We start from the raw sequence: 27,429 nt of genomic DNA, 5'->3' as shown, positions 1-27,429 counted from the left end.
GAGCTCTGTGTGCGTTCTTTTTTTCTCTCTATTATTATTTGTGATTTTTTATTTTTACATCGCTGAAACAATGAATGATCCTCTGAATTGATTTGTTAGATTACGAAGAGGAAAGAAACTTCTGGAAATAAATGTTAAAGTGACATAGAGAAGGTGACATATTTTAAACATAGTCTTAAAGAGCAGGTGAGACTATCCTATAAACTACCCCTTATTCCGTCTACACAGCCTATCCAATCCTAGCACTCTGAAACATCGTGTCACAAGCTATATAAACAAGATAAATGGATATTCTTATATTGTTTCTCTAATACTAAATGTATTTAAGAGAAAACAAAGTCTGGCAAAATGAATTTAAACTATACATAGAAGGACCATGCGTTTGATTAGAGCAGGGTTATTAAGTATGAGCATTTACATGGACACTTTGAACACAGAAAGTAGCTGGAGTGTGTAGCTATAGTATCTGCCAGGTAGATATGTTCTATATGTTATACATTATCATAAAATGCTGCAAGAAGTGCTTTATGATATTGATGTCTTTCGGTCTGACAATTTGGCATGCGACATATTATGATTGGGCAACAGTGGACTTGTGTAAAAGTCATCAGTTGGTCCAGCTGTGAGGTAGTACGAGTAAATCGGTGTTTTCAGAGTGATAAGATTGGCACGATATTATAAATGTCACACACCTATGCTGCGCCGTTTTATTTCCATTTAGACTCCTCTAGGCTTGGTATCTCATCACTATATTACAGTACTCAGAGTATGTACATGTAGATAAATAATTATGATATCCATGATAACATATACAAGCTGAAATTATCAAGGGTAAGTAATATATATTGGGAAAACTAGCACCATGTTTCCAAGTTTTCATAAAAAATGAAGTCTGGAGTAAATTTCCTTTGCGTTTCGTTTCTTTTTACACAATAATTTGTAACAACCGAGTCGAAACGACCTTCAACTTCAACCCGCTAAATACCAGCCGGCATCCAGAGGAAAATTATGGTAAGATTTTCTGTAAAATATACAGGTGTAATGACGCCATGTCATTAAAATGTAATCAGTGTATTCCATTATTTATTGTTCAGGGATAGCTGCCTTAACTTGAATCCAGTTACTTCTAATTCTATGTAGGAAATCGAAAGTTTATGTGAAAACCACAACGTGACTGTGACCTTCTCTCCACCTTCGCAGGTCCACGTAACGGTAACTAAGTGAACGTTGCAATGCTATACAATTTCAAGTTGCTATTGTGACCAAATGTCGAATAGAATACCTTTGCCATTAAACACATTTTCAATGCAATATTGAATAAACGAAAATCCAACCCCAACTTTTTCCTCTAATTAAAAAAAGGATCCCCGTGATTTCGTGTACGCCGGACCCCGACCCGCTCCCCGTACCAGGAATATATTTTTTCTCAACAACGACTCGATGAATAAATCTCATTTTTTCCTATAAATCCTGATTAATATTTCAAAAAATCTCACATTTTAAACAAAAAGGAAGCAATTCCTAGAACTTACCTTATCAGTAATGCTTCTGTCACGCTTCAAGGATTACTGTGTATACCAGCTTTATGCTTTATTCTGTTGTTCATTTAAATCTGCATACTCCCAAATAACCTAAAATTCTAGTTGCATACACATATTATTTATCAATGGCAATCAAAGATGCTCATCCACGCTCTCCTAACATTGAAATGACAACTGGCCTGGACATTGACCGAGGGAATCCTTGAGACATCAGTGTATAAAAATAAACTGATTGATATGTTGTGCACCTCACATTGAAGAATTTGAATTTTGCGGTACTTATTTATTATTTTTCAACATATACTTTTGCCAGTGGTGTTAAGGGCCTCAATGCACCCACCTTTTCAATGTAACATGAAGGGGCATCTTTCCGTACCATAATCATTATGGATATCTTTAGGTGTTAAACCTTTTTAATGCAAATATTGGATCACAGCTATTTCACCGATTTTGTCCATTTTGCAAAAGCTGCTTGTCTTGTTTACTTTAGAGTGCTACTTCGTCGATATAAACTAAGCAAATGAGACCAGCCGTATAAAGTCAGAGAATAGTAGGACTTAAAAAGAACACCCATGAGTACCTCCTTCAATACAAGGCTCACAACATATCAATCATCCCTCGTATGTCCACTTCTGTGGAATTCTATATGTTCTAAAAAATCAATGCATTTCTATTTTCAGGCAGATCCAGTTATAGTTGTCATCACAGGGGCAGCAGGCCAGATTGCCTACTCACTTCTCTACAATGTGGCTAAAGGAGATGTATTTGGTAAAAATGTAAGATTATTATAACAGGGATTTTCCTACAATAGAATCTGGGTCTGTTAAAAGGACCCATTCCCCTAAAGGAAATCTTGTAAAAATTCCCAATTTGCCACTGAAAATTCCCAAATAATAGTGGTATAACGATTCAGTGATGTATTGGATCACAGAGTGGTGCTTCGATGCATTGTCTATCCTTGATTTGTATTACGACACCTGAAAATGTATAGTTATCTCTCTTGACCAGCGTTGGCCTATGTTTAGAAGTACACAACATGGCTGAGAAGGCCATTCTAGCAACTTAAAAAGCTGCCTGTTGGAGTTATTTCAAATCCAAATCAGCTAAATTCAATTTTGTGGGAAACAAACAAAATGTATGTTTTTTTGTGTGTAACGAATGTGGACAAAGACTCCAATATTCCGAAAATACCACAAACACAGACATGACTACTATACAATAGAATACAAGATATCTGATAGGTCAAGATTTTTTTCATATATCACAATTCATATCACATCATGCCACCTACCTTGCAATACACAGCTTTACCAAATAAAGGTCAATTTTCAGCTCACTTGACCGGCGTCCGTTGTTTAGCCATCTGGCGTCAACTTTTAAGGTCACCTGAGATGAAGCTTAATTGACCTATTCTAATCACCTTTTGTGCACGTCATGCATCTGTAAACAATTTACATTTTTAGCCCACCATCATCAGATGGTGGGCTATTCAAATCGCCCTGCGTCCGTGGTCCGTCCGTCCCTCCGTCCGTAAACAATTCTTGTTATCGCTATTTCTCAGAAAGCACTGAAGGGATCTTTCTCAAATTTCATATGTAGGTTCCCCTTGGTGCCTAGTTATGCATATTGCATTTTGAGACCGATCGAAAGACAACGTGGCCGACAGGCAGCCATCTTGAATTTTGACATTTGAAGTTTGTTATCACAATTTCTCAGAAAGCACTGAAGGGATCTTTCTCAAATTTCATATGTAGGTTCCCTTTGGTGCTTAGTTTTGCATATTGCATTTTGAGACTAATCAGAAAACAACATGGCCGACAGGCAGCCATCTTGGATTTTGACAATTGAAGTTTGTTATCGTAATTTCTCAAAGTATTGAAGGGATCTTTCTCAAATTTCATATCTAGGTTGCCCTTGGTCCCTAGTTATGTATATTTCATTTTGGGACCAATCGGAAAACAACATGGCCAACAGGCAGTCATCTTGGATTTTGACAATTGAAGTTTGTTATCACTATTTCTCAGAAAGTACTGAAGGGATCTTTCTCAAATTTCATATGTAGGTTCCCCTTGGTGCTTAGTTATGCATATTGCATTTTGGGACTGATCGAAAGTCAACATGGCCGACAGGCAGCCATCTTGGATTTTGACATTTGAAGTTTGTTATCGCTATTTCTTAGAAAGTACTGAAGGGATCTTTCTCAAATTTCATATGTAGGTTGCCCTTTGTCCTTAGTTATGCATATTTTACTTACGGACCTGTCAGAAAACAACATGGCCGACAGGCAGCCATCTCGGATTTTGACAATTGAAGTTTGTTATTGCTAATTCTCAGAAAGAACTGAAGGGATCTTTCTGAAATTTTATATATAGGTTGCCCTTGTCCCTAGTTGTGCATATTTCATTTTGGGACTAGTCGGATAACAACATGGCCGACAGGCAGCCATCTTGGATTTTTACAATTGAAGTTTGTTATCGCTATTTCTCAGAAAGAACTGAAGAGATCTTTCTGAAATTTGGTCCTTAGTTATACATATTTTTTATTTTGGGATATTTCATTTTGGGACCAGTCAGATAACAACATGGCCAACCGACAGCCATCTTGGATTTTAACAACTGAAGTTTGTTATCGCTATTTTACAGAAGGTACTGAAGGGATCGTTCTCCTTGGTCTGTCGTATTGCATTTTTGGACCAATCTGAAAACATTGTCGACAGACAGCCATTATCGCTAAATCTCAAATTTCATATGTAAGTTCCCCTTGTTTGAAAAATACTGGAGGGATGTTTCTCAATTTACACAGATTAGTAAGAGGAAGGGAAAAATAGAGAAAAGATCAATCTGACATGGAACCTATAAAGATCCTTTAATGGTGGGCGCCAAGATCCCTTTGGGATCTCTTGTTTAGTTTGTACTCTGCTTGGAGACTCATGGTCCTGATCTGACGGACTTGATGCTGAAGACTCTGAATGGCCTGTCAGGATAGAATAAACATCCTAAGAATACGAAACTTGTTTTCCAGCAAAAAGTTGTGCTGAGGCTGCTGGACATCGGACCTATGATGGGAGTACTAAAAGGGGTAGAGATGGAGATTAACGACTGTGCGTTCCCACTTGTCTCGGGTAAGTTCACAAAAGGATTCAGCATTGTTGAAATATAGGTATTTTTGAAATTTACTGGTACTTACAATTTACCAAGAGCTTCGTTTCTAGTGCATTTTTTGCTAAAAAATGAACATATTTCAATGTATTCATTGAAAGAGGCCTGTCTCAATACCAAAGGCAATTACTGTCTGTTTACTTAGATCCAATTTGGAAAAAATTTACGATGTTTTAGGTCAATGTGAGATGTGCTATGTATTGACTGATTAGTCATGTACACAAATAACATTGCACAGGCATGTGTGCCTTGGATATAGTCCTTTTATAAATAAAGGTTTCTCATGTATTCAGCGCCAGTTTTAACGGATAAGTTTCCGGAGATGACATGTTACACATTTCTTCACTAAGTAACACTTAGCACTGGGCGAGTGGATGTATTTATGTCTGATGGATAGCTGGGGTTACTGCAAGCTTGCGTAGGACTAAGACCAAGAGAGGGGTTCATGTGTAAATTAGATATGCAAGTGTAAGCAGAAGTAATTCTCATCTGTACTTATTAGCCCACCATCATCAGGTGGTGGGCTATTCAAATTGTCCTGCATCCATCATCCTTCCGCCATCTTGGATTTTGACAATTGAAGTTTGTTATTGCTATTTCCTCAGAAAGAACTTGAGGGATCTTTCTCAAATTTCATTTGTAAGTTCCCCTAGGTCCTTAGTTATGCATATTGCAATTTGAGACCAATTAAAAAACAACATGGTTAACAGGTTACCATCTTCAATTTTGATAAATGAAGTTTGTTATCGATATTTTTCAGGAAATTATGAAGGAATCTTTCTCATATGTCATATGTAATTTCCAGTTGATACTTAGTTGTGCATGTTGCATTTTGGGACCAATCAGAAAACAACATAGCTGACATGCTGCCATCTTGGATTTTGATAATTGCACTTTGTTATCACTATATTTCTAGAAAGTACTAAAGAGATCTTTCTCAAATTTCATATGTAAGTTCCCCTAGGTCCATAGTTAGCTCATCTGCCCGAAGTGCAAGTGAGCTTATGCTGTGGCGCGGCATTTTCCGTCCATCTCCTTGCTGTCTGTCCAGCTGGGATGAAAGGTTACCAAGTTTGTTCAAATGAATGAAGTTGACCTACATTCAAGGTCACTAGCGTCAAATAGGCTGAAATATTTAAACGACTTCTTCTCAATAACCAAGAGTCCCAGGAAGTTGATATTGGGTCTGTAGTATGCTGGGGTGAAGAGCTACAAATTTTTTTTCAAATAAATGACCTTAACATTCATTCAAGGACACCCAGGTGAAATAGGCTAAAATCTTGAACAACTTCTCAATAACCAAGAGTCTGAGGGAGTTGATATTGGATCTGTAGCATGCTGGGTTGGCGGGCTACCAAGTTTGTTCAAATGAATGACCTTAACCTACATTCAAGGTTACAGGGGTCAAATAGGCTAAAATCTTTAAACCACTTCATCTCAAAAACCAAGAGTCGCAGGGAGTTGATATTGGATCTGTAGCAAGCTGGGCTGAAGGGCTACCAAGTTTGTTCAAATGAATGGCCTTGACCTTTCAATGTTTGAGCAGTCAAATAGGCTAAAATATTTCTATGAATTATTTTCAGTAAATAAAAGGTTCAGAGAATTTACATTTGGCTTGTAGCTTTCTTGGATGAAGGCTACAAAGTTTGTTGAAATGAATGACCTTGATAATAATTTAATTAATTTAATTTAATAATTAATAAGTTTTAATTTCAAATAACTACCAGGCCCTGAAATCTTATATATGGTCTCTAATACACTTGTTCTCAATTATGTATGAAAAGGATCACTGGAACGCAGGTGAGCGATTTAGGCCCATTGGGCCCTTGTTTTGCCTATTGTATTTTAGGTATAATCGGGAAACAACATGGCTGACAGGCAGCCATCTTGGATTTTTAGCTCACCTTGGACATAGTGACCTATTCTAATCGCCTTTTGTCCAGCGTTGTGTCATCCGTTCATAATCAATTTACATTTTCAGTGTCTTCTCCAAAATTGCTGAACCAAATTCAATGAAATTTGAGAGGAAGCTTCCATGACCAAAGGTCAACCAAAACTGTAAATTATATGGTTTCAACCCCCAGGGGCCTGAGAGGCAGGGCTTAAAAGGGTCAGATGAACTAAAATTTCAAAAGTCTTCTTCCCAATTCCCAGCTATACTCTTTACAAATAGAGAGGTCTTAAGGTCCTTTACCAAAAATGTAAATTTCATGACCCTGGGGTCTCGCATTTCTCCCTGGGGAGGGTGTAAAGTTTCCTGTAGTTTATATATGGAAATATCATTTTGAGCATTATTTGTTCAGTTTGCCATTGGAAATAATACAAACTTGGTAAGAACTATCAGTATGGGGTGCCTGTTGTAAACTACATGTATATTGGCACTGACTGACCCCCATGGGCGGGGCCAGAAAGGGTCAAATTAACTGAAATTTCAAGAAATTTCTTTTCAAGACCTAAATAAGGTAGAGTCAAATACTCTTTATAGATGGAAGGGTCTTAAGATCCTTTACCAAAATTGTGAATTTCATGATCCCTGGGATCACATGTTTCCTCCTTGGGAGGGGATAATTTTACTACAGTTTACATAGGGAAATCACATTTTTGACTTTCATTTGTTTGATCTGTTGATGTGAATGATGTCTATTGGAACTCATTCTGTTTTGTTATTGCTATTTCTCAGAAATTTCCTTAAGTTTTTTTTTTAATTTCATATGCAAGTTCCACTTGGTCCCTAGTTGTGCATATTGCATTTTAGGACCGATTGGAAAACATCATGGCTGACAGATGGCCACCTTGGATTTTGACAACTGCAGTTTGCTCCTGCCATATTGTAATATATATCAGTTGTTTTGAAAGAATGGAAATGAACAGAAAAGATCAGTGTTTCATTTGACTTGATATGGATCATTCAACGGTGGGCACCAAGATCTCTCTGGGATCTCTTGTATTTCATTTTCTTCATTAGTAAATATTGTTAACTGTATATTCAGGGAGTCTGTTATCTCTTTTTTAGTCAACAAATTTAGCACATTGTGACCTACCGAACTTGACAACACAAGGCAATGCAGGACTTTGGGACACACTAATGGTGGCCACAGGAGATCCATTTGTAGTCTTTACAGGAAATGTGTGATGTCTGTATAACAGATGTGGTTGCCACAGTCTTTACAGGAAATGTGTGATGTCTGTATGACAGATGTGGTGGCCACGTGATCAATTTGTAACCTTTACAGGAAATGTGTAATGTCTCTATGACAGATGTGGTGGCCACAGATGATCCCGGTACAGCCTTTTCGGGTGCTGATGTAGCCATGCTGGTCGGGGCCATGCCAAGGAGAGAGGGAATGGAACGTAAAGATTTGCTAAAAGCCAACGCTAAGATCTTCAAAAGCCAGGGAGAATGTATAGACAAAGTGGCTAAAAAAAGTATCAAGGTATGTAATTGATACTTGATATCCAACAAATAACCTCTTTTAAAATGTACTATTTTTTGCAGAAGGGGCGGCGCCAAAAGGGGTCAATTTGGTTAAATTGATATAAACAACTTCTCTGAAATTAATCAATGGATATCACTCACATTTGTATGGTAGCATGGTCATGGGGTTGGGATTCAAAATTGTACAAATTTTAGGGTTGACCCCATCAGGGGGATGAGGGGTGGGGCCAAAAGGGGTCAATTTGGCTAAATTGATATGAACAACTTCTTCTCTGAAACAGCTCATATTTGACAGGTAGCATTCTTTTGGGTAAGGATTCAAAATTTTATAAAGGAAGGAACTGACCCCCACCCCCCGGGGTGCAGGGGGCGGGGTCAATGGGTTTAAACAACTTTTCTTAAACTAAGCAATGGATATCACTCACATTTGTGTGGTAGCATCCCTAAGGGGTTGTGCCAAAAGTCATTTTTTGGCATAAAAACCTCACGTACCCATATAAAATGCCTATGATATATTGACATAGCAATACCAGTGACAAATATACTTAATCATCATTCTTGTTTCATATATCATAAAATCCAGGTGAACGATACAGGCCCTCTGGGCCTCTTGTTTGATTTTTAGCCCACCACCATCATCCATCAGTTTTTTCTTGAAATTGCTACAAGTCATAAAGGACAAATATTCCATAACTGGTGACTCTGGGGACAGAGGGCTTTGGCCAAATAGGGAAAATAGAAGTAATTTGTTATTTAACTCACTACTAGTCATGAATGAATGAATAGATTTTAAACAAATTTGATCAGAAGCATCATTGGGGGAATGGGACAATTTTTACATTAATGGTGACTAAATCCACTAGGGCTGGAGAGGCGGGTCCAATAGGTAAAATAGAGATAATCAGTCCTTCAAATTGATACTTGTCATGATTGAGTGAACTGAAGTTTGTTTAAACTTTAAAGCATTCTTTGGGGAAAGGAGAGATTTTTTGCATAAATGGTGAATCTTACTCCTGAGGCCGAGGGGTAGGACCAATAGGGGAAAGTAGTGATATTAAGTCCTTTGAATCACTACTAGTTATGCCCAATTGAATGAATTTTTACCAAAGGAGTAGAGCCATGAAGAGCCAAAAATGGCCCTACTGCAAATTTTCATAAGATTGTATTATATAAATCCATGATGCTTCAAGTAATATAATTTTAAGTTTTACATCATTTCATTGAACAGTTCAATGGGCTTTCAAATACAGCCGCCCATTTTCATAAAAAGAGAAAAATGATGCTGTTTTTTGCGACATCATTATTTAACGTCATGGTATACATGTACACATGGAACATATAAAATGATCATGCAATTGACTCTTTTTAAATGGTATATTCTAATATTTACATAATTTAATGTGCGTCGTAGTAATATACATGGCACTCAATCACTTGCAATTTCATTTTTCCAACACATGTGCTCCTGATCTTGAAACCATTTTTTACCCCAATTTTATGATAGTGCAAATACAGTATACATGTTAATTACATCTTTGTCTGTACATATCGTTACCTCACCAGAGAAACCGTGCAAGATCGCGAAATAAAGAAAAAACAAATGTTTCATTAAACAATGATGTACCAGTAAATAGAATTTACAATGCAAGACATTAGAGAATGGTTCCATTTTGAATAAAATTAGTATACAAGGAAATTCATAGAAACAAATTATGTGTGGAGTGTTTCTCTTTATGTTGATCCAACCTTTTCCAAATACAAGCATTTTAAGGTATAGTATTCAATCTGCACTTATAATCAATTTCATCTTCATTAATTTCAAAAATTTACTATTAAATGAAGTCGGACATTTCGGTGAAAATGTTACATGTACACAAGTTACATCAAAGAGTCTCCACTGCAAACGAAGGCACATAGCTAGGCCAGTTTGGTATCGTAATGATACTTCAATGCACACAGACTTTCCTTTTCTTTTATATTCGTACGCCTCCAGAAATCTACATTTCTGAATTTCAACTTACACAGTGAGCTACATGGTCTTCTGACAACTATTGTTACTCATTTCTTTGCAGGTGGTAGTAGTGGGTAACCCAGCTAACACTAATGCCCTGATTTGCGCTCAATCTGCTCCTTCGATTCCCAGGGAAAATTTCTCAGCTTTGACCCGTCTTGACCAAAACAGAGCACAAGCACAGGTAGGTGACAATTTCTGGTTGTTTTGATTTTCTCTCAAAGTATTGATTATTGGCTGATTGATAGATTATAATGTAGATGATATACTGAATTTGTAATGAAGACATTGAGTAATCGATAATCTAGTGGAGTTATGGTGAAGATATGGAGTATTCGATACTCTGACTGAGTTTGGATGAAGAATGTGAAATTAGATACAGTAAAACTCCCTTGTGTCGAACATGCTTGGATCGAATACATCGGATGAGTCAAATGTTTCATTGGGTCCTGATTTTTTCCCTTATTTGTCTTTGTAAATTAAACATGAATGATTCAAACACGTATCAACTTATCAGAACTTATCAGAATATAAAATGTATATCTGAAAAACTATGACTTTTCAGCTGAAATTCAGATATGTATTTTAAAACTCAGAAGTTTTGCCAAAATTCAGACTTTTACAGTCACCAGTGGTAGATATACTATAGATTTCTAATTATGTTAGTGTGTTGTTTTTGCTTGTGCCACTAATATTCCTTTTTCACACCCACTTATACATGCTTATAGTTGATGCTTTCCTTCAAATAAACTGTGGGTCGATTTTCTTGGCGGGCGTATTAAACTCTTGTTTGACTATGTTGAGTATTTGTCTGAATAGATATTAAGAATAGTATGATATTGTGAAGAATTTTTTTGAAACTACATGTATAGGCTTGATATAAATTATTAGAAATATTGACTTCAATTTTTGTGTCAGATGAATGACTGAAAATTAATTAAGCATTTATCTTTAATTAGTTGTCTATTATTAATTTGTTTTAGTGTTTATATATAATAAATCAGGAGATATATAGTGTACTGTAATCAGGCTTTGATTTGTTTCTTCGTGTATAAGGGGCTTTACTTATTGAACCTCTATATAAAGGACACCTCTCTTTAAAGGACACTTGTGACTTTTCGATTGTTCCCCAGGTGTCCTTTATACACAGGTTTGACTGTATATATATATATATGTCAAGTAATAATAACGACAGTACAGACAAGTAAATTGTCAAATTTTCGAGGCAATCTGCCCCTTTATCAAGACACAGGTAAATTATAAAATTATATATATATATATACAGTAAAACTAGAATAAGTTGAAGTCACCGGGACCGAGCAAAATATTTGACTTATCCGATGGTTCGACTTATCTGTGTCCGTTCATATACAGAGACAAAATACCTGAGTATCATCAGCTTTATGCCAAACATAAGCAATAAATGATCACAAAGAAATGAATTGTTCATGAAAACAATTATTCGTTATCTAATAAATAATATTGTGCGCGGTTACAGATTAAAACAAAATACATGGATAAAATAATCTTTGCCATACAGACACGCATTTTACACACAGAGTCGTACACATTACAGCATAATATTCTATGAAAGCGATACATACATTATAAGAATATAAACATATATATTGTACTATATTAATTCTCTTAAAAAACTGATTACATTGTTCTGCAATTAAACAACATGAAACAATACACAGTTTAGAAAAATTTGATCGACCATACTCGTGCTGATATTGTATACAATGTAAAAGGTTAAGGCTGCTGTCAGTGCTTATTGGCTGCATGATCATGTATTGCCTCAATGTTTAGTACAAAATAAAAACATCCCGCATATTATTGTTACTATTGCATCAGTGTCTTCAGAATTTAGGCATAGATAAATAAATCAATGACAGACAAGTGTTTTTACGATGCATTTTTCGGATGGAAGATATGTAATTTATCGTTTATTTTTTTCTTATATTTTTCGGCGGCCATGTGTATCAATACAGTAAACACAACACAGTAGGTCATGATGTTATGGTTTGTAGACTAAAATGTGTACATTGCATTCCAAGTTATGTACACCTTAACATTTTACTTCACCTCTGCACCTGTAAAACAATGGGATGATGTAAGACTGTTACGGCTGATCGGTTACAGTCGGTTAATCAGGCAGACTTTGGCAAATTTTACCTGGGAAAGCATGACGCTTTTGATGTTCGAAACAAAAATGGAAATTTTGGTGTATTTTAGAAGGGAGGGACCACACAAGACAGTATTCGATTCAACAGTGATCGAATCACCAGTGTTTAATTTACTAAGATAAAGAGGGGAAAAAATGGGGACCGAACGAAACATTCAACTCAAGTGTGTTTGACACAAGTGAGTTTTACTATATATATATATAAACTATATAGTACTCAATGGATGTTTATCATCTGCCTTGTGATACTCTTGTTATTTCCAAGAAATTAAAGTTAAAAGGATTTTTTGCCAATAAAATATAACAAAAGAAGAGGCAATTAGGAATCCACATAGAACTAAGAAAGATCACACATTGGCGAGCACAAAGATCCCAATGGATTTCTTGTACAGTACAGAAATGGGGTTGTTTTCTGTCAGAAAGACAATGTCACTGATAATGAAATGAAAAATAAATTTGCATATAATTGGAAATATGATTAAATATTTCAAAGTATATATGTATCATATTTGTGAATTTCAGGTTGCTGCTAAGTTGGGAATTGCATGTGATGCTGTAAAAGACATCGTCATCTGGGGAAACCACTCATCAACCCAGTTCCCTGATCTGAGTTATGCCAAGGTCTTGGATGGTGAGGACTGGGTTGAAGCTTCTTCAAAAATTCAGGATGATGACTGGATCCACAATGAGTTTGTCAAAGTGAGTAATTGATGCTTCGATGCTCTACATGATTTTTTGTTAAAAGGGGATAAAGCTGTCACTTTGACAAGCATTCCTGATTGGGGATCCTGGTAAAATTATTAGCTCTCCTGGTTCAAAGGACCAAGGTTAGCTTATGCCATACTGTGGCATCCGTCGTCTGTCTGTCGTCCGTCGTACATCCGTCAACAATTGATTTCTTCTTCATAACCGCAAATCAGAATTTGACCAAATTTGGTCAAAGCATCTATATGGGGTGGGGACTCAAAATTTTACAAATGGTGGGGCTGACCACCTGGGGCCTCAGAGGTGGAGGGGGGCAAAAGGGGTCAATTTGGCTCTATTGATATTAACGACTTCTTTGAAACAAAGTAATGGATATTGCTCCTATTTGCCTGGTAGCATCACTATTGGGTTGGGATTCAAAATTGTACAAATGGTGCAGCTGACCACCTGGGGGCCTGAGGGGCGGGGCCAAAATTTGTCAATTTGGATGAATTGATATAAACATCTTCTCTGAAACTAAACAATGGATATCAGTCTTATTTGACTGGTAGCACCCCGATAGGGTAGGGAATAAAGATTGTACCTAAGGTGGGCCTTGAGGGATGGGGCCAAAAGAGGTCCGTTTGGCAATAATGATGTAAACAGTCTTCTCTGGAACTAAGCATTGGATATTGCTCATATTTGACTGGTAGCATCCTTTTAAAGTAGGGTTTCAAAATTGTACAAATGAAGACACTGATCCCCACCCCCTCCCCAGGGAGCTGAGGGGCGCGGCAAAAATTGGTTAATTTGGCTAAATTAATATGAAGGACTCCTCTGAAATTAAGCAATGGATATCACTCATATCTAACTGGTAGAACCCCTATGGGTAGGGTTTTAAATTGTACTACAAATGGTTGGACCTGAGAGATGGGGCCAAAAGAGGTCTGTTTGGCAATAATGATATGAACCAACTTCTCTGGAACTAAGCAATGTATGATATTTATATTTCTTTTTCAACACAATGTTGTTAAAACCATCCCTGGGGTCTTTTCACACCCATAGGGAGTCAGGACTTTGTTTCTAGGTTTTATCTTTGAAGCATTTGAACAACTGAACCGCTAACAAATTCAATGAAATTTGAGAGGAAGCTTCCATGGGCAAAGGTCTACCAAAATTGTGAATTATATGGTCCAAACCCCCCAGGGGCCTGAGGGGGCGGGGCCAAAACGGGTCAAATTGACTAAAATTTCAAAAATCTTCTTCTCTGATATAAAGGTGTTAATGTCCTTTACCACAAATATGACTTTCATAACCCTGGGATCTCACATTTTACCCTGGGGAGCTAGGGGGTCAAGTTTTATAGCTTATATAAGGAAGTCACATTTTTGACCATTATTTGTTCCAATTGCCATCAGAATAATAACTTGGTAAGAATTATCAGTATGGGATGCCTGTTGTAAACCACATGTATATTGGCACTGACTGACCCCCAGGGGCTTATGGGTGGGGCCAAAAAGGGGCCAAGTTCACTGAAATTTCAAAAAACTTCTTCTCAAGACTTAAACAAGTTAGAATCAAATGCTCTTCATAGATGGAAGGGTCTTAAGTTAAGGTGCTCTACCGAAATTGTAAATTTCATGACCCTGGGGCCACACATTTGCCCATTGGGAGGGGGTAATTTTTACTATAGTTTATATAGGGAAATCGTGTTTTTGACTATCAATTGATTTCTATTGGAATTCATTCTAACTTTGTTAACATTATGAACATGAAACGACAGCTTGATGGTGTGCACTTGTTGGCCCTGACTGACCTTCTGGGCTGATGGTTGGGGCCAAAAAGGGCCATTTAAATTAATTTAGATATTTCACAAATCTGGTGACTGTTAAAGCCTTATAAAAATGACCTTGGCCTATTTTCAATGTTTCAGGGGCCAAATAATTAGAAATTCTTCTAACTGTCCTCATGCATCTCCGTTGGGCGTTGCTGCTGTCTGTTGTCCATCTGTAAACAAATGACTTCTCCGAAACCCCTAAACCAATTTCAATGAATTTTGCAGAATCATTCCATGGCCAAAGTCAAACCAAAATTGTGTATCATAGGGCCCCTGACCCCCAGGGGTCTGATGGATGGAGACAAAAAGGGCCACATTTTTGGTCGTCATTTGTTGAATTTCTCTTGAAATAAATTCTAACTTGGTTAAATTGGCTGAAATACTTCAGAACTTTCGTGACTGTTCAGACCCATGGACTTCTTGTTAGAAAATATTAGCAAGACAGAGGACGCAGTCCCATGACATAAGCTCACCAGCCCTTCAGGCCAGGTGTGCTAAGAACACTTTTGTGACTTAATATTTAAAAGATATAATTGTTTTGATAAATGGAAGTCAAAAGAAATACTAAAAAAAACTGAGCTGAAATTTCCCCATAATTTTAGCTCACCTGCCCGAATGCCATGGTGCAGCGTCCGTCGGCCGTCCGGCCGTCCGGCGTCAACTTTTTCATTTAAACAACTTCTTCTCAATAACCAAGAGGCCCAGGGACTTGATATTGGGCCTGTAGCATGCTGGGGTGAAGGGCTACCAAGTTTTTTTCAAATTAATGACCTTGACATTCACTGAAGGTCACATGGATCAAATAGGCTATAATCTTCAAACGACTTCTTCTCAATAACCAAGAGGCCCAGGGACTTGGTATTGGGTCTGTAGCATTCTAGGGTGAAGGGCTACAAAGTTTGTTCAAATAAATGACTTTGACCTTCATTCAAGGTCACATGGGTCAAATAGGCTATAATCTTCAAACAACTTCTTCTCAATACCCAAGAGGCCCAGGGACTTGGTATTGGGTCTGTAGCATGCTTGGGTGAAGGGCTACCAAGTTTGTTCAAATAAATGACCTTGACCTTCACTAAAGGTCACATTGGTCAAATAGGCTATAATCTTCAAATGACTTCTTCTAATAAGCAAGAGGCCAAGGGACTTGATATTAGGCTTTTAGCATGCTGGGGTGAAGGGCTACCAAGTTTGTTCAAATAAATGACCTTGACCTACATTTAAGGTCACAGGGGAGAAATCGGCTTAAATCTGTAAACAATAATTTTGCGATAGCCAAGAACCTCCGAGACCTGATTTTAGGCCAATAGAATGCTGGAATGAAGGACTAGAAAATTTATTAATATGAATAAACCTAGCTTACTATGATATTTGAATAAGGATAAGTTAACTGATATTTTCTGTGATTTTTAGAGCTGTGAATACCATGGTAACAGCTTAAAAAATGCTCAAAAATTGTAAAATATTATGATATTTGACCCAAAATAACACAATTCTCTACACAATTTTTTTTCTGAAACCTATTTAAAATTAAATATCTCTATCCCAGAGACAGAATTAATCTTGTTTTGACATATGTTGTAAATTAAGTTTTTCCGCTATCTCACCTTTACTGTGGGCATCCATTTTTTCGCTGTAGGCAAAACTAAATTTCCTGTGTAAACACACTTGCGGAAAATCCGGAAATTTAAAATCCGGAACCAATTTATTAATTTTTGCTTTAACAAATGTGAAGCCTGTATGTACTTCTTCATACTGAATATACCAATTATAGTGTACATTTATTTTTTCATTTTTTATGCATATCATAATACAGGAGTTATTTGCTTAACAAAAAAATTGCTCATGGCCAGGCTGTCCTACTGTAGTGTGCTACTCCAGGGGCCTGAGGGGCGGGGCCAAAAAAGGGTCAAATTGACTAAAACTTCAAAAATCTTCTTCTCTGCTCTTAGATAAGGTGGATCAAACAATCTTCATAGATGAAAGGGTCTTAAGATGCTTTATCAAAATTGTGAATTTCATGACCCTGGGGTCTCACGTTTGCCCCTGGGGAGGGGGTAAACTTTACTATAGTTTATATAGGGAAATCACATTTTTGACTATTTTTTGTTGGATTTCTATTGGAATTCGTTCTAACTTGGTTCAAATTATCAGCATGAGATGACAGTTTGATGGAATGTACATTTGGCCCTGGTTGACCCCCAGGGGCAGATGGGTGGGGCCAAAAAGGGTCAAATTGACTGAAATTTCAAAAATCTCTTTTCTACTCTCATATAAGGTAGAATCAAATACTCTTCATAGATGGAAGAGTCTGAAGGTGATTTACCAAAATTGTGAATTTCATGACCCTGGGGTCACCCTGGGGTCTCACGTTTGCCCCATGGGAGGGGGTAAACTTTACTATAGTTTATATAGAGAAATCACATTTTTGACTATTATTTGTTGGATTTCTATTGGAATTCATTCTAACTTGGTTCAAATTATCAGCATGGGATGACAGTTTGATGGAATGTACATTTTGGCCCTGGTTGACCCCCAGGAGCTGATGGGCGGGGCCAAAAAGGGTCAAATTGACTGAAATTTCAAAAATCCTCTTTTCTACTCTCAGAAAAAGTAGAATCAAATACTCTTCATAGATGGAAGGGTCTTAAGGTGATTTACCAAAATTGTGAATTTCATGACCCTGGGGTCTCGCATTTGCCCCATGGGAGGGGGTAAACTTTACTATAGTTTATATAGAGAAATCACATTTTTGACTATTATTTGTTGGATTTCTATTGGAATTCATTCTGACTTGGTTCAAATTATCAGCATAGGATGACACTTTGATGGTATGTACATGTTGGTGCTGGTTGACCCCAGGGGCTGATGGGTGGGCCAAAAAGGGTGAAATTGACTGAAATTTCAAAAATCTTCTTTTCTACTCTCAGATGTGGTAGAATCAAATACTCTTCATAGATGGAAGGGTCTTTAGGTGCTTTACCAAAATTGTGAATTTCATGACCCTGGGGTCTCATGTTTGCCCCTGGGGAGGGGGGTTAACTTTACTATAGTTTATATAGTGAAAAGGTAGTGTGGTAAAGCCAACACAGGAGGCGGAGGAGTCCTGATGACGGTTGGCCTAGCCATCCGAAACATGTAAACACATTAAAACCTTCAAGTTTACGGAATCCTTTGTGTTGATGCTCCATCCCTTATCTATTTGTGATATAGTTTATATAGGGAAATCACATTTTTTCAAATCACCCTGCGTCCTTGGTCCGTTGTCCGTCCGTCCCTCCGTCCGTAAACAATTCTTGTTATCGCTATTTCTCAGAAATTGCTGAAAGGATCTTTCTGAAATTTCATTTGTAGGTTGCCCTCTGTGCTTAGTTATGCATATTGGATTTTGAGACCAGTCAGAAAACAACCTGGCCGACAGGCAGCCATCTTGTATTTTGACAATTGAAGTTTATTATCGCTATTTCTTAGAAAGTAATGAAGGGATCTTTCCCTCGGTGCCTAGTTATGCATATTGCATTTTGAGACTAATCGGAAAACAACATGGCCGACAGGCAGCCATCTTGGATTTTGACAATTGAAGTTTGTTATCGCTATTTCTCAGAAAGTATTGAAGGGATCTTTCTTCAATTTCATATGTAGGTTCCACTCGGTGAATAGTTATGCATATTGCATTTTGAGACCAATCGGAAAACAACATGGCCGACAGGTAGCCATCTTGGATTTTGACAATTGAAGTTTGTTATCGCTATTTTTCAGAAAGTACTGAAGGGATCTTTCTCAAACTTTTTTGTAAGTTCCCCTTGGTCTGTAGTTCTGCATATTGCATCTTGGGACCAATAGGAAAACAACATGGCCGACAGGCAGCCATCTAGGATTTTGACAATTGAAGTTTGTTATCGCTATTTATCAGAAATTGCTGGAAGGATCTTTCTGAAATTTCATTTGTAGGTTGCCCTCTGTGCTTAGTTATGCATATTGGATTTTGAGACCAGTCAGAAAACAACCTGGCCGACAGGCAGCCATCTTGTATTTTGACAATTGAAGTTTGTTATCGCTATTTTACAGAAGGTACTGAAGGGATCTTTCTCAAATTTCATATGTAGGTTCCCCTTGGTCCCTGGTGTTGCATTTTGGGACCAATCCGAAAACAACATGGCCGACAGACAGCCATTATCGCTAAATCTTAAATTTTATATATAGGTTACACTTGTTTGAAAAGTACTAGAGGGCTGTTTCTGAATTTACACAGATTATTAAGACTTAGAGAAAGAAAAGTAGAGAAAAGATCAATCTAACATGGAACCTATAAAGATCATTCAATGGTGGGCGCAAAGATCCCTCTGGGATCTCTTGTTGACTATTATTTGTTGGATTTCTATTGGAATTCATTCTAACTCTGTTAACATTATCAGCATGGGATGACAGTTTAATGGTATGCACATACATGTTGGCCCTGACTGACCCCTTGAACGGAAGAGTGGGGTCAATTAAGTTAACTGAAATATTGCGAAACTCTGTTGACCGTCAAGGCCCATGGGCCTCTTGTTTCTTAATATCACTTACCATATGGCATCGAGATGTATATTTAATTCTTTATCCTGTTAGACTAATAAAACAATATAGGGTACTGTATGATAAAAATCACTGCACAAAAACAATATTATGTTGTTAAAATGTCGCTGCACTAAATCTTCCACTTTGAACAATCCCTTAGTGGGAGATCTCCCACTTTGGCATCTCAAGAGGGTGACAACCCTGTATTGGTAAGATATTTCTTTGAATATTCTGTGTTCAGAAACTAATGTGATGATTTTAGTCAGAACTCTACAGTGTTAAAATCTTGTATGCTTCTATCTACAACAAACTCTCCATTTTTCAACAGACTGTTCAGACGCGAGGGGCTGCTGTCATCGCTGCCAGGAAACTGTCAAGTGCCATGTCCGCTGCCAAAGCCATTGGTGATCATGTTAAGGACTGGTGGAATGGAACAGGTCCGGTAAGCAGTGTTGTCAACTCAACTGATTTCCCTTGGTTGATCCGTTTTTAGCTCATCTGCCCAAAGGGCAAGTGAAATAATGCTGTGGTGCGGCATCCAGCGTCCAACCGTCCGATGTCAAGTTTTTCCTTTAAACAACTTCTTCTCAAAATCGAAGAGGTCGAGAGACCTGATATCGGTCATGTGTCATGCTGGGATGAAGGGCTACCAATTCTGTTCAAATGAATTACCTTAACCTTCATTTAAGGTCACTTAGGTCAAATAGGCTAAAATCATTAAAAAAACTTCCTCTCAATAACCAAGAGGCCCGGGGACTTGACATTAGTCATGTAGCATGCCGGGGTGCAGAGCTACCATGTTTGATCAAATGAATGACCTTGACATTCATTCAAGATCACATAGGTCAAATAGGCTAAAATCTTCAAACAATGATTTCCCAATAACAAAGAGGCCTGATATATTAGGTCAATTGTATACTGGACTGAAGGACTAGAAAATTTATTGACATGAATAAACCTAACATACTCCGATATTTGAATAAAGGGGTTATCAGCATAGTATCTGCAGAAAAGACAAAGTTGCAACCAGGTAAGCATTTGTTCATGAACAACCAAATGGATTTTGATGCAATTAGGTCTAATGTTGTTTGGATCTATCAAAGTTAGCTTGTACATTGTAGGTTGTCATGTTGAGTCTGCCCAGATTATAGATAAGATGGCATCTTTGTTGTCAAATCACAAAAATGGCCCTATTGCAAATTTTCATAAGATTGTATTATATAAATCCATGATGCTTCAAGTAATATACATAATTTCGTTGAACAGTTGTATTTGAATGGGCTTTCAAATACACACACCCATTTTCATAAAAACAGAAAAATGATGCTGTTTTTTGCGACGTCATTATTTCCTGTCATGGTTTACATGTACACATGGAACATAGAAAATGATCATGCAAATGGCTCTTTTTAAATGGTATATTCTAATATTTACAGCATTTAATGTGCGTCGTAGTAATATACATTGCAACACACAATCACTTGCAATTTTGTTTTGCCAACACATGGGTATACATAACTTAGAATAAAATGTACACGTTTTAGTCAAACCATAACATCATGACCTGCTGTGTTCTGTTTACTGTTTTGATACACATGACCGCCGAAAAATATAAGGAAAATAAACAATAAATTACACTTGCATGTCATTGATTTATTCATCTATGCCTAAATTCTGAATACACTGATGCAATAGTAACAATAATATGAGGGATGTTTTTATTCTGTACAAAACATCGTGGCAATGCATAATCATGCAGCCGATAAACACTGACCACGACCTTTTACAAATCAGCACGTGTACGGTCAATCAAATTTTCCTTAACTGTTTATTAGCCCACTATCATCAGATAGTGAGCTATTCAAATCGCCTTGCATCCGTGGTCCGTCTTTCTGTCCATACTGAAGGGATCTTTCTGAAATTTCATATGCAGGTACCCGTTGATGCCTAGTTATGTATATTGCGTTTTTAGACCAGTCGAGAAAAAAAAACATGGCCGACAGGCAGCCATCTTTGATTTTGACAATTGAAGTTTGTTATCGCTATTTCTCAGAAAGTACTGAAGGGATCTTTCTCAAATTTCATATGTAGGTTCCCCTTGGTGCCTTGTTATGCATATTGTATTTTGGGACCAATCGGAAAACAACATGGCCGACAGGCAGCCATCTTGGATTTTGACAGTTGAAGTTTGTTATCGCTATTTCTCAGAAAGTACTGAAGAGATCTTTCTCAAATTTCATATGTAGGTTCCCCTTGGTGCCTTGTTATGCATATTGCATTTTGAGACCAATCGGAAAACGACATGGCTGACAGGCAGCCATCTTGGATTTTGACAATTGAAGTTTGTTATCGCTATTTCTCAGAAAGTCCTGAAGGGATCTTTCTCAAATTTCATATGTAGGTTCCCCTTGGTGCCTTGTTATGCATAATGTATTTTGGGACCAATCGAAAAATAACATGGCCGACAGGCAGCCATCTTGGATTTTGACAATTGAAGTTTGTTATCGCTATTTCTCAGAAAGTACTGAAGAGATCTTTCTCAAATTTCATATGTAGGTTCCCCTTGGTGCCTTGTTATGCATATTGTACTTTGAGACCAATCGGAAAACAACATGGCTGACAGGCAGCCATCTTGGATTTTGACCATTGAAGTATGTTATTGCTATTTCCCAGAAAGTACTAATGGGATCTTACCCAAATTTCATATGTAGGTTCCCCTTGGTCCCTAGTTCTGCATATTGGATTTTGGAACCATTTTGAAAATAACATGGCCGACAGGCAGCCATCTTAGATTTTGACATTTGATGTTTGTTATCGCTATTTTACAGAAGGTACTGAAGGGATCTTTCTCAAATTTCATATGTAGGTCCCCCTTGGTCCCTCGTATTGCATTTTGGGATCAATCTGAAAACAACATGGCCAATGTACAGACAGTCATTATCGCTAAATCTCAAATTTCATATATAGGTTCCCCTTGTTTGAAAAGTACTGGAGGGATGTCTCTCAGTTGACACAGATTAGTAAGAGGAAGGGAAAAATAGACAGAAGATCAATCTGACATGGAACCTATAAAGATCATTCAATGGTGGGCGCCAAGATCCCTCTGGGATCTCGTTTGAAGCTGCGGTATATTCGTGTTTAATTTCCTTGTGACTCAAGTGAGGGTGAAAAAGTCCCCGCAAAAAAAGGAAATTCCATAAGGAATGGATGACGAAATACAACCAAGATATCATGAACTGTACTTCTATAACATAAGAAGCTGCTGGTCGGCCCTTTTTCTATCTGAAATGATTTTGCCGACTGCGCCATGTAAAACCTCTAACATTGTTGGAGTATCATGAACTGTAAATATTGTACAGAGTACCCCAATCTTGCAGATACTTAATTAATAACTAATAAAAGATAATTCTGTCATGTTTTCTTTATTCTATAACTAAATCTATTATTAAGATATGATTAGATGTATGCACTCACACAATGACATACAATATAAAGTCTTAACTTAGAAAAAGATGAAATCATAAGTTTGCTATATGGTGCCAAGTGGATTTCAAATAGTGCCGGGTGCTTGACTATTGTAACTAGGCATAGTGCCTCGTGGTTCTAAAAATTCTATCTGAGCCCTGGATCTGGAAGTTAGTTAGGAAGTCAACATTTCTCTTTCATCAGTGCAAATTTCAGTGTTAGGGTTAAGATCTTTCCCTTTGAGAGGATGTGAACAAATGCATAAGGACCAAGGACACTACAGTCAAAATAGATATTACCAGTTACTGCTGCAACGATACACTTCCCTCACGAAATGATTTGTATCATGTACGATACATTTACAGCGTGTCCCATTTATCCTGTCAGGGATAAAGTGTACCCCTCCTTTGAAAATTAGAGAGATACAAACATAAATCTGTGATATATAGTCCCATGTATTACTCATGCAGCACTGGTACCGGCGGTATACTTACCATTTTAGTATTTTTGGTCACCTGACACAAAGTCTCAAGTTACCTTTTCTTGTCACCTTTTGTGTATCATCCGTCGGTAAACAATTAATATTTTTGACATCTTCTCAGAAGCCTTATAACCAGGACCCATTCCTCTAAAAAAAATTTTGTGATAATTCCCAAATTGCCACTGAAAAATTCCCAATTTTGAAGTCAATTTTGAATGATTAAGCATATTTTATATACAAAGACCTATATAAAGACAATTTTGAAAAATAAAAAACAGCTACAGATACTGTAACAAAATGTAATCAAAAATAATATAAAGGCAATATTCATTTTTCTGTTTTTCCCAATGTAACATTTTGTCGCGTAGAAATTCTCAATTCAATGGACCCTGGACCCAGTTGAAAATTTGTGGGAAAATCTCTGCATTCCGATGATATGCACATATTAGCCCTGACTGACCCCCAGGAGCAGAAGCAAAAAGGATAAAATTAACGGAAATATTTCAAAACTAAGGTGACAGTTAAGGTCCATGGGCCTCTTGTGGTATTCAGTTAATGATTCCAACTGTCCTTTTTCTTTAAAATAAATAATTTTTCATCTTTTTTGACAATCTATGTTCTAAGTGTAGTAATTTAGTTATGTAATGAATAAATTTAGTATGTTAATTTAGCAAGTGTATCATGAATTAATTTGGGTCATTGTATAGTCAAGGCAGAACCAACTTTGATGGCACAAAGCAATGTATCAGTTAGTGGTTTCTAAGGTTAAACAATTCTTTGGGGACTCGTCTGAAGTTTTCAACATACTTGACACCTGTGACTTTGAAAATTGGTCAAGGTCGTTTATATGGGGAAAATGTATACAACTCTGCCCTAGGCACCTGCATGCAAAATATTAACCGTTCTGGACCTTCTGGAATTTTATAAGATTTGTTAAGTTTTCAACAGATTTGACCCCTTGTTACCTTGGAAATTGGGGCCGCAGTGGCCCAGTGGTTAAGGTGTTCCGCCACTTTATCACTAGCTCTCAACCTCTGGGTTGCGTGTTCGAAACCTACGTGGGGCAGTTGCCAGGTACTGACCGTAGGCAGGTGGTTTTTCTCCAGGTACTCCGTCTTTCCTCCACCTCCAAACCCTGGCACATCCTTAAATGACCCTGGCTGTTAATAGGACGTTAAACAAAAACAAACAAACAAAAACCTTGAAAATAAGTTAAGGTCATTTGTATGAGGAAACTTTAATGATCTCTTCCCCGTATACCTCCTGACTAATATCAGTTCTCAGTTGCTTATAGTTATCTAGAACAAGTTAAAAAATTGACGGATGGATAGACAAAGCACGCCAACTTGTGCACCGTATACCCTAAGTTCGCTGGCACTCCTGAATGACTCCAAGGGGTCAATGGGCAGGGTCAGAAAAGTGACAAATTGACTGAAATATTTCAAAACTCAGGTGAACATTGAGGCACATGGGTCTCTTTGTTTTGAATAGTAATTCTTTTCATAGAATAAGCTACCTTTGTAAAATAAAAAGTAAAGTCTTACCGCTGTTCATGTCTCTTTAAAAAATGTATTTATTCTGTGTTTCAGAGAATTGTTTCTATGGGAGTCATGAGTGATGGTAAAAGCTATGGAATTGAAGAAGGCCTCATGTATAGTTTCCCTGTGAAAATTGAAGGAAAAGGAGTATATAAAATCGTCGAAGGTCTCAACATCAATGACTGGCAGCGAAAGATGATGGATGTGACTGCTGAAGAGTTGTCCAATGAGAAAAAGGATGCCTTTCAATTCTTGTTGTCTGAATGACCAACAGTTTCAAAGTTGTAGACTCTTCTTAGAGATTACGCATACAGATTTAGTTGTGTTGGGCATGTGAAGCAACCACACATTCTCTATTTGAAACATATTCTCACGCATAAACGGAAATTAAAAACAGTCATTGATGACAGTGATAATGCTTTTAAATATATCACATAAAAAGATATTTATATCAATACAGCAAAGCTGATTTTTTGTGTTTGAAACATATTGGGTGAAGGAGACACTTGTAGAAGTTCTTGAAGCAACAAATAAATCTGTTGGATTATAATATTAATTCTTTATTTTAATTATTATATCACAATTTTGAAGCTTTACCAAGACCTGGATTTACCGATGTAGGATCAAATTTTCTGTCAATAAGGGACAAATCTGCCTGTAAAGGAGAACAATCTAACTTAAGTCTGGTTATAACTGGCTTCGTAAATATGCTGTTAGTCTGACAGTTGAGAGTTTAAGTATTCATCATGACTATGAGATATAGGAACATAAATCTACCATTAATTTGGCTATCGAGAGTACATGAACAATTATTCTTGCTATAGGATGTAGTTTTTTGTCTATAGGGAAGTAATTTACGATTTATCTGGCTATAGAGCAATAATTAACCAAAAGTTGGCAGTTTGGAGTTGACCCAGTTAACTTCTTCTAGATGGTGAAACGGTTGTGTTCTGAAAAAATTCTTGTGTAGTGTCCCTGTTTTTCTGTAATCCTCATGTTTTATTATTTATGTCTGTCATTTAACAGAATTTGCTTCTTACTTCTTGATAAGGTTGTAAAACAGTTTAAGATTAAGGGTAGTTTTAGTTAGCACTAGGGCTCTCAACATAAATTTGAAAAGATGGAAATTATATTATTTCACAGCATATCTAATGTATAGTGTAACATACATGCATTTTAAACTAAGTCCACATAGTACCTTATTAAAACCTGTCTATCAACTACCCTATTTTAATGTTTGTGTTATCACACAAAATAAACAAGTACGTGTATGTATGTAATCATATTATCATCTCCTGTTACGAGTACTACAGGCTCCTTTCACTGATAATTAAGAGTCATAACATTAAAACTGACAATATCTAACCCTTACCACTACTATGAAACAGTTTGATTCAAACTGATGTTGTTCATATCACAGTCAGCATCTGCTGTATCATAATTCTTAGAACAATTGTTCACAAAGTGTCATATGGTTGCACATCTCAATCTGTTCCAGATGTTTCCTTGTTATATAGATTATATATATCTTTTGTATGTAGAATGTTGTGTTTGCTTTATGGTTTTGATGTGGTAAGCATGTAGCTAGTATGTATACCTTTGTAACCTTAACCAAGCAAAACCCTTGGGTACATGACGACTCTATATGAAAGTATGTAGTATAGAGCTTTGATCTTCCGTGAGGTTTTGTGGTATGATATTTGAATAAGGTTGGTGCTGGGGGTAAGGAATAATTGAGGACTGTATTAGTCTAACCATAATGTACAAGATATTTCCCGTTCCTGAAGCACAATAGATTTCCTTACTCTGACCCTGAAAAACAATGGATTTCCCTTCCATAACCCTGAAAAACAATGGATTTCCCTTCCCTCACCCTGAAACACAATGCATTTCCCTTCCCTGACCCTGAAACACAATTGATTTCCCTGCTCTGATCCTGAAACACAGCGATTTTCCTTACCTAGCCCAAAACACAAATTTCCCTTCTCCACCCTCTGGTTTGACCTCTAGTTGAGGGCTTTGTCTAACCTGTTGACACCAGAAAGTTCCCTTTTGACCAGACTGTTTTACAGTTTGGAGATTTATGACCAAGATTTTTGCCAGATGTGATATTGCAAAATTATACATTGTAAAGCTAAGGCTGAATTGTTGTTATTTATTAATTTTGTCTATTTTTAAGTGCAGTATTTGATATGCCTGATGAGTAAAAGTAGCATTACTGTATCTAGTTATGATAATTATAATGAAGAATATTTATACAATGGAAGAACAAGAGAGGATAAAGTGCAAATTATTTCTTGTTGTTCCTATATATGTACAGCATACTTAATGACAAGTTGATCCAGAGAATTGATAAGAGGAATTTCAAATCTAGAACATGAATAAGAAGGATCATGATCAAATGTAATTTGATTCCATGAACATTAACCTGTGATTTCATTTCCCTTAACAATTCAATCCTCTAGAGATTATCTCTTGTTACCTGCCAATCATGTATGATAACAGAAAACCTCAAATTAAAAATATATCTAATGTG

The 27,429-nt window shown here is 37.0% G+C and overlaps 1 protein-coding gene across 1 annotated transcript; it reads left to right on the top strand.

Annotated features, from left to right (window-relative positions):
- The first annotated feature begins 940 nt into the window (after nt 1–940).
- On the top strand, nt 941–27,429 carry LOC117323963 (malate dehydrogenase, cytoplasmic-like). Its single transcript, XM_033879525.1, has 8 exons — nt 941–1,011; nt 2,222–2,317; nt 4,563–4,662; nt 7,958–8,133; nt 10,208–10,330; nt 12,857–13,033; nt 19,738–19,851; nt 24,945–27,429. The coding sequence occupies exons 1-8, from the start codon at nt 1,009–1,011 to the stop codon at nt 25,158–25,160; spliced, it is 1,005 nt and encodes a 334-aa protein (XP_033735416.1). The 5' UTR covers nt 941–1,008; the 3' UTR covers nt 25,161–27,429.

Source organism: Pecten maximus, chromosome 3, assembly GCF_902652985.1.
Source record: "Pecten maximus chromosome 3, xPecMax1.1, whole genome shotgun sequence".
Classification (NCBI taxonomy): Eukaryota; Metazoa; Mollusca; class Bivalvia; order Pectinida; family Pectinidae; genus Pecten; species Pecten maximus.
Note: the sequence above shows the minus strand (reverse complement) of the source record. Positions and strands in the feature narration are given on the sequence as shown.

What these genes read in the sequence shown, in the direction of transcription:
- LOC117323963 (XM_033879525.1), top strand. An exon ending in TGCGTTCCCACTTGTCTCGG is followed by an intron (nt 4,663 to 7,957) that starts GTAAGTTCACAA and finishes TCTCTATGACAG; the next exon opens with ATGTGGTGGCCACAGATGAT. An exon ending in AAAACAGAGCACAAGCACAG is followed by an intron (nt 10,331 to 12,856) that starts GTAGGTGACAAT and finishes TGTGAATTTCAG; the next exon opens with GTTGCTGCTAAGTTGGGAAT.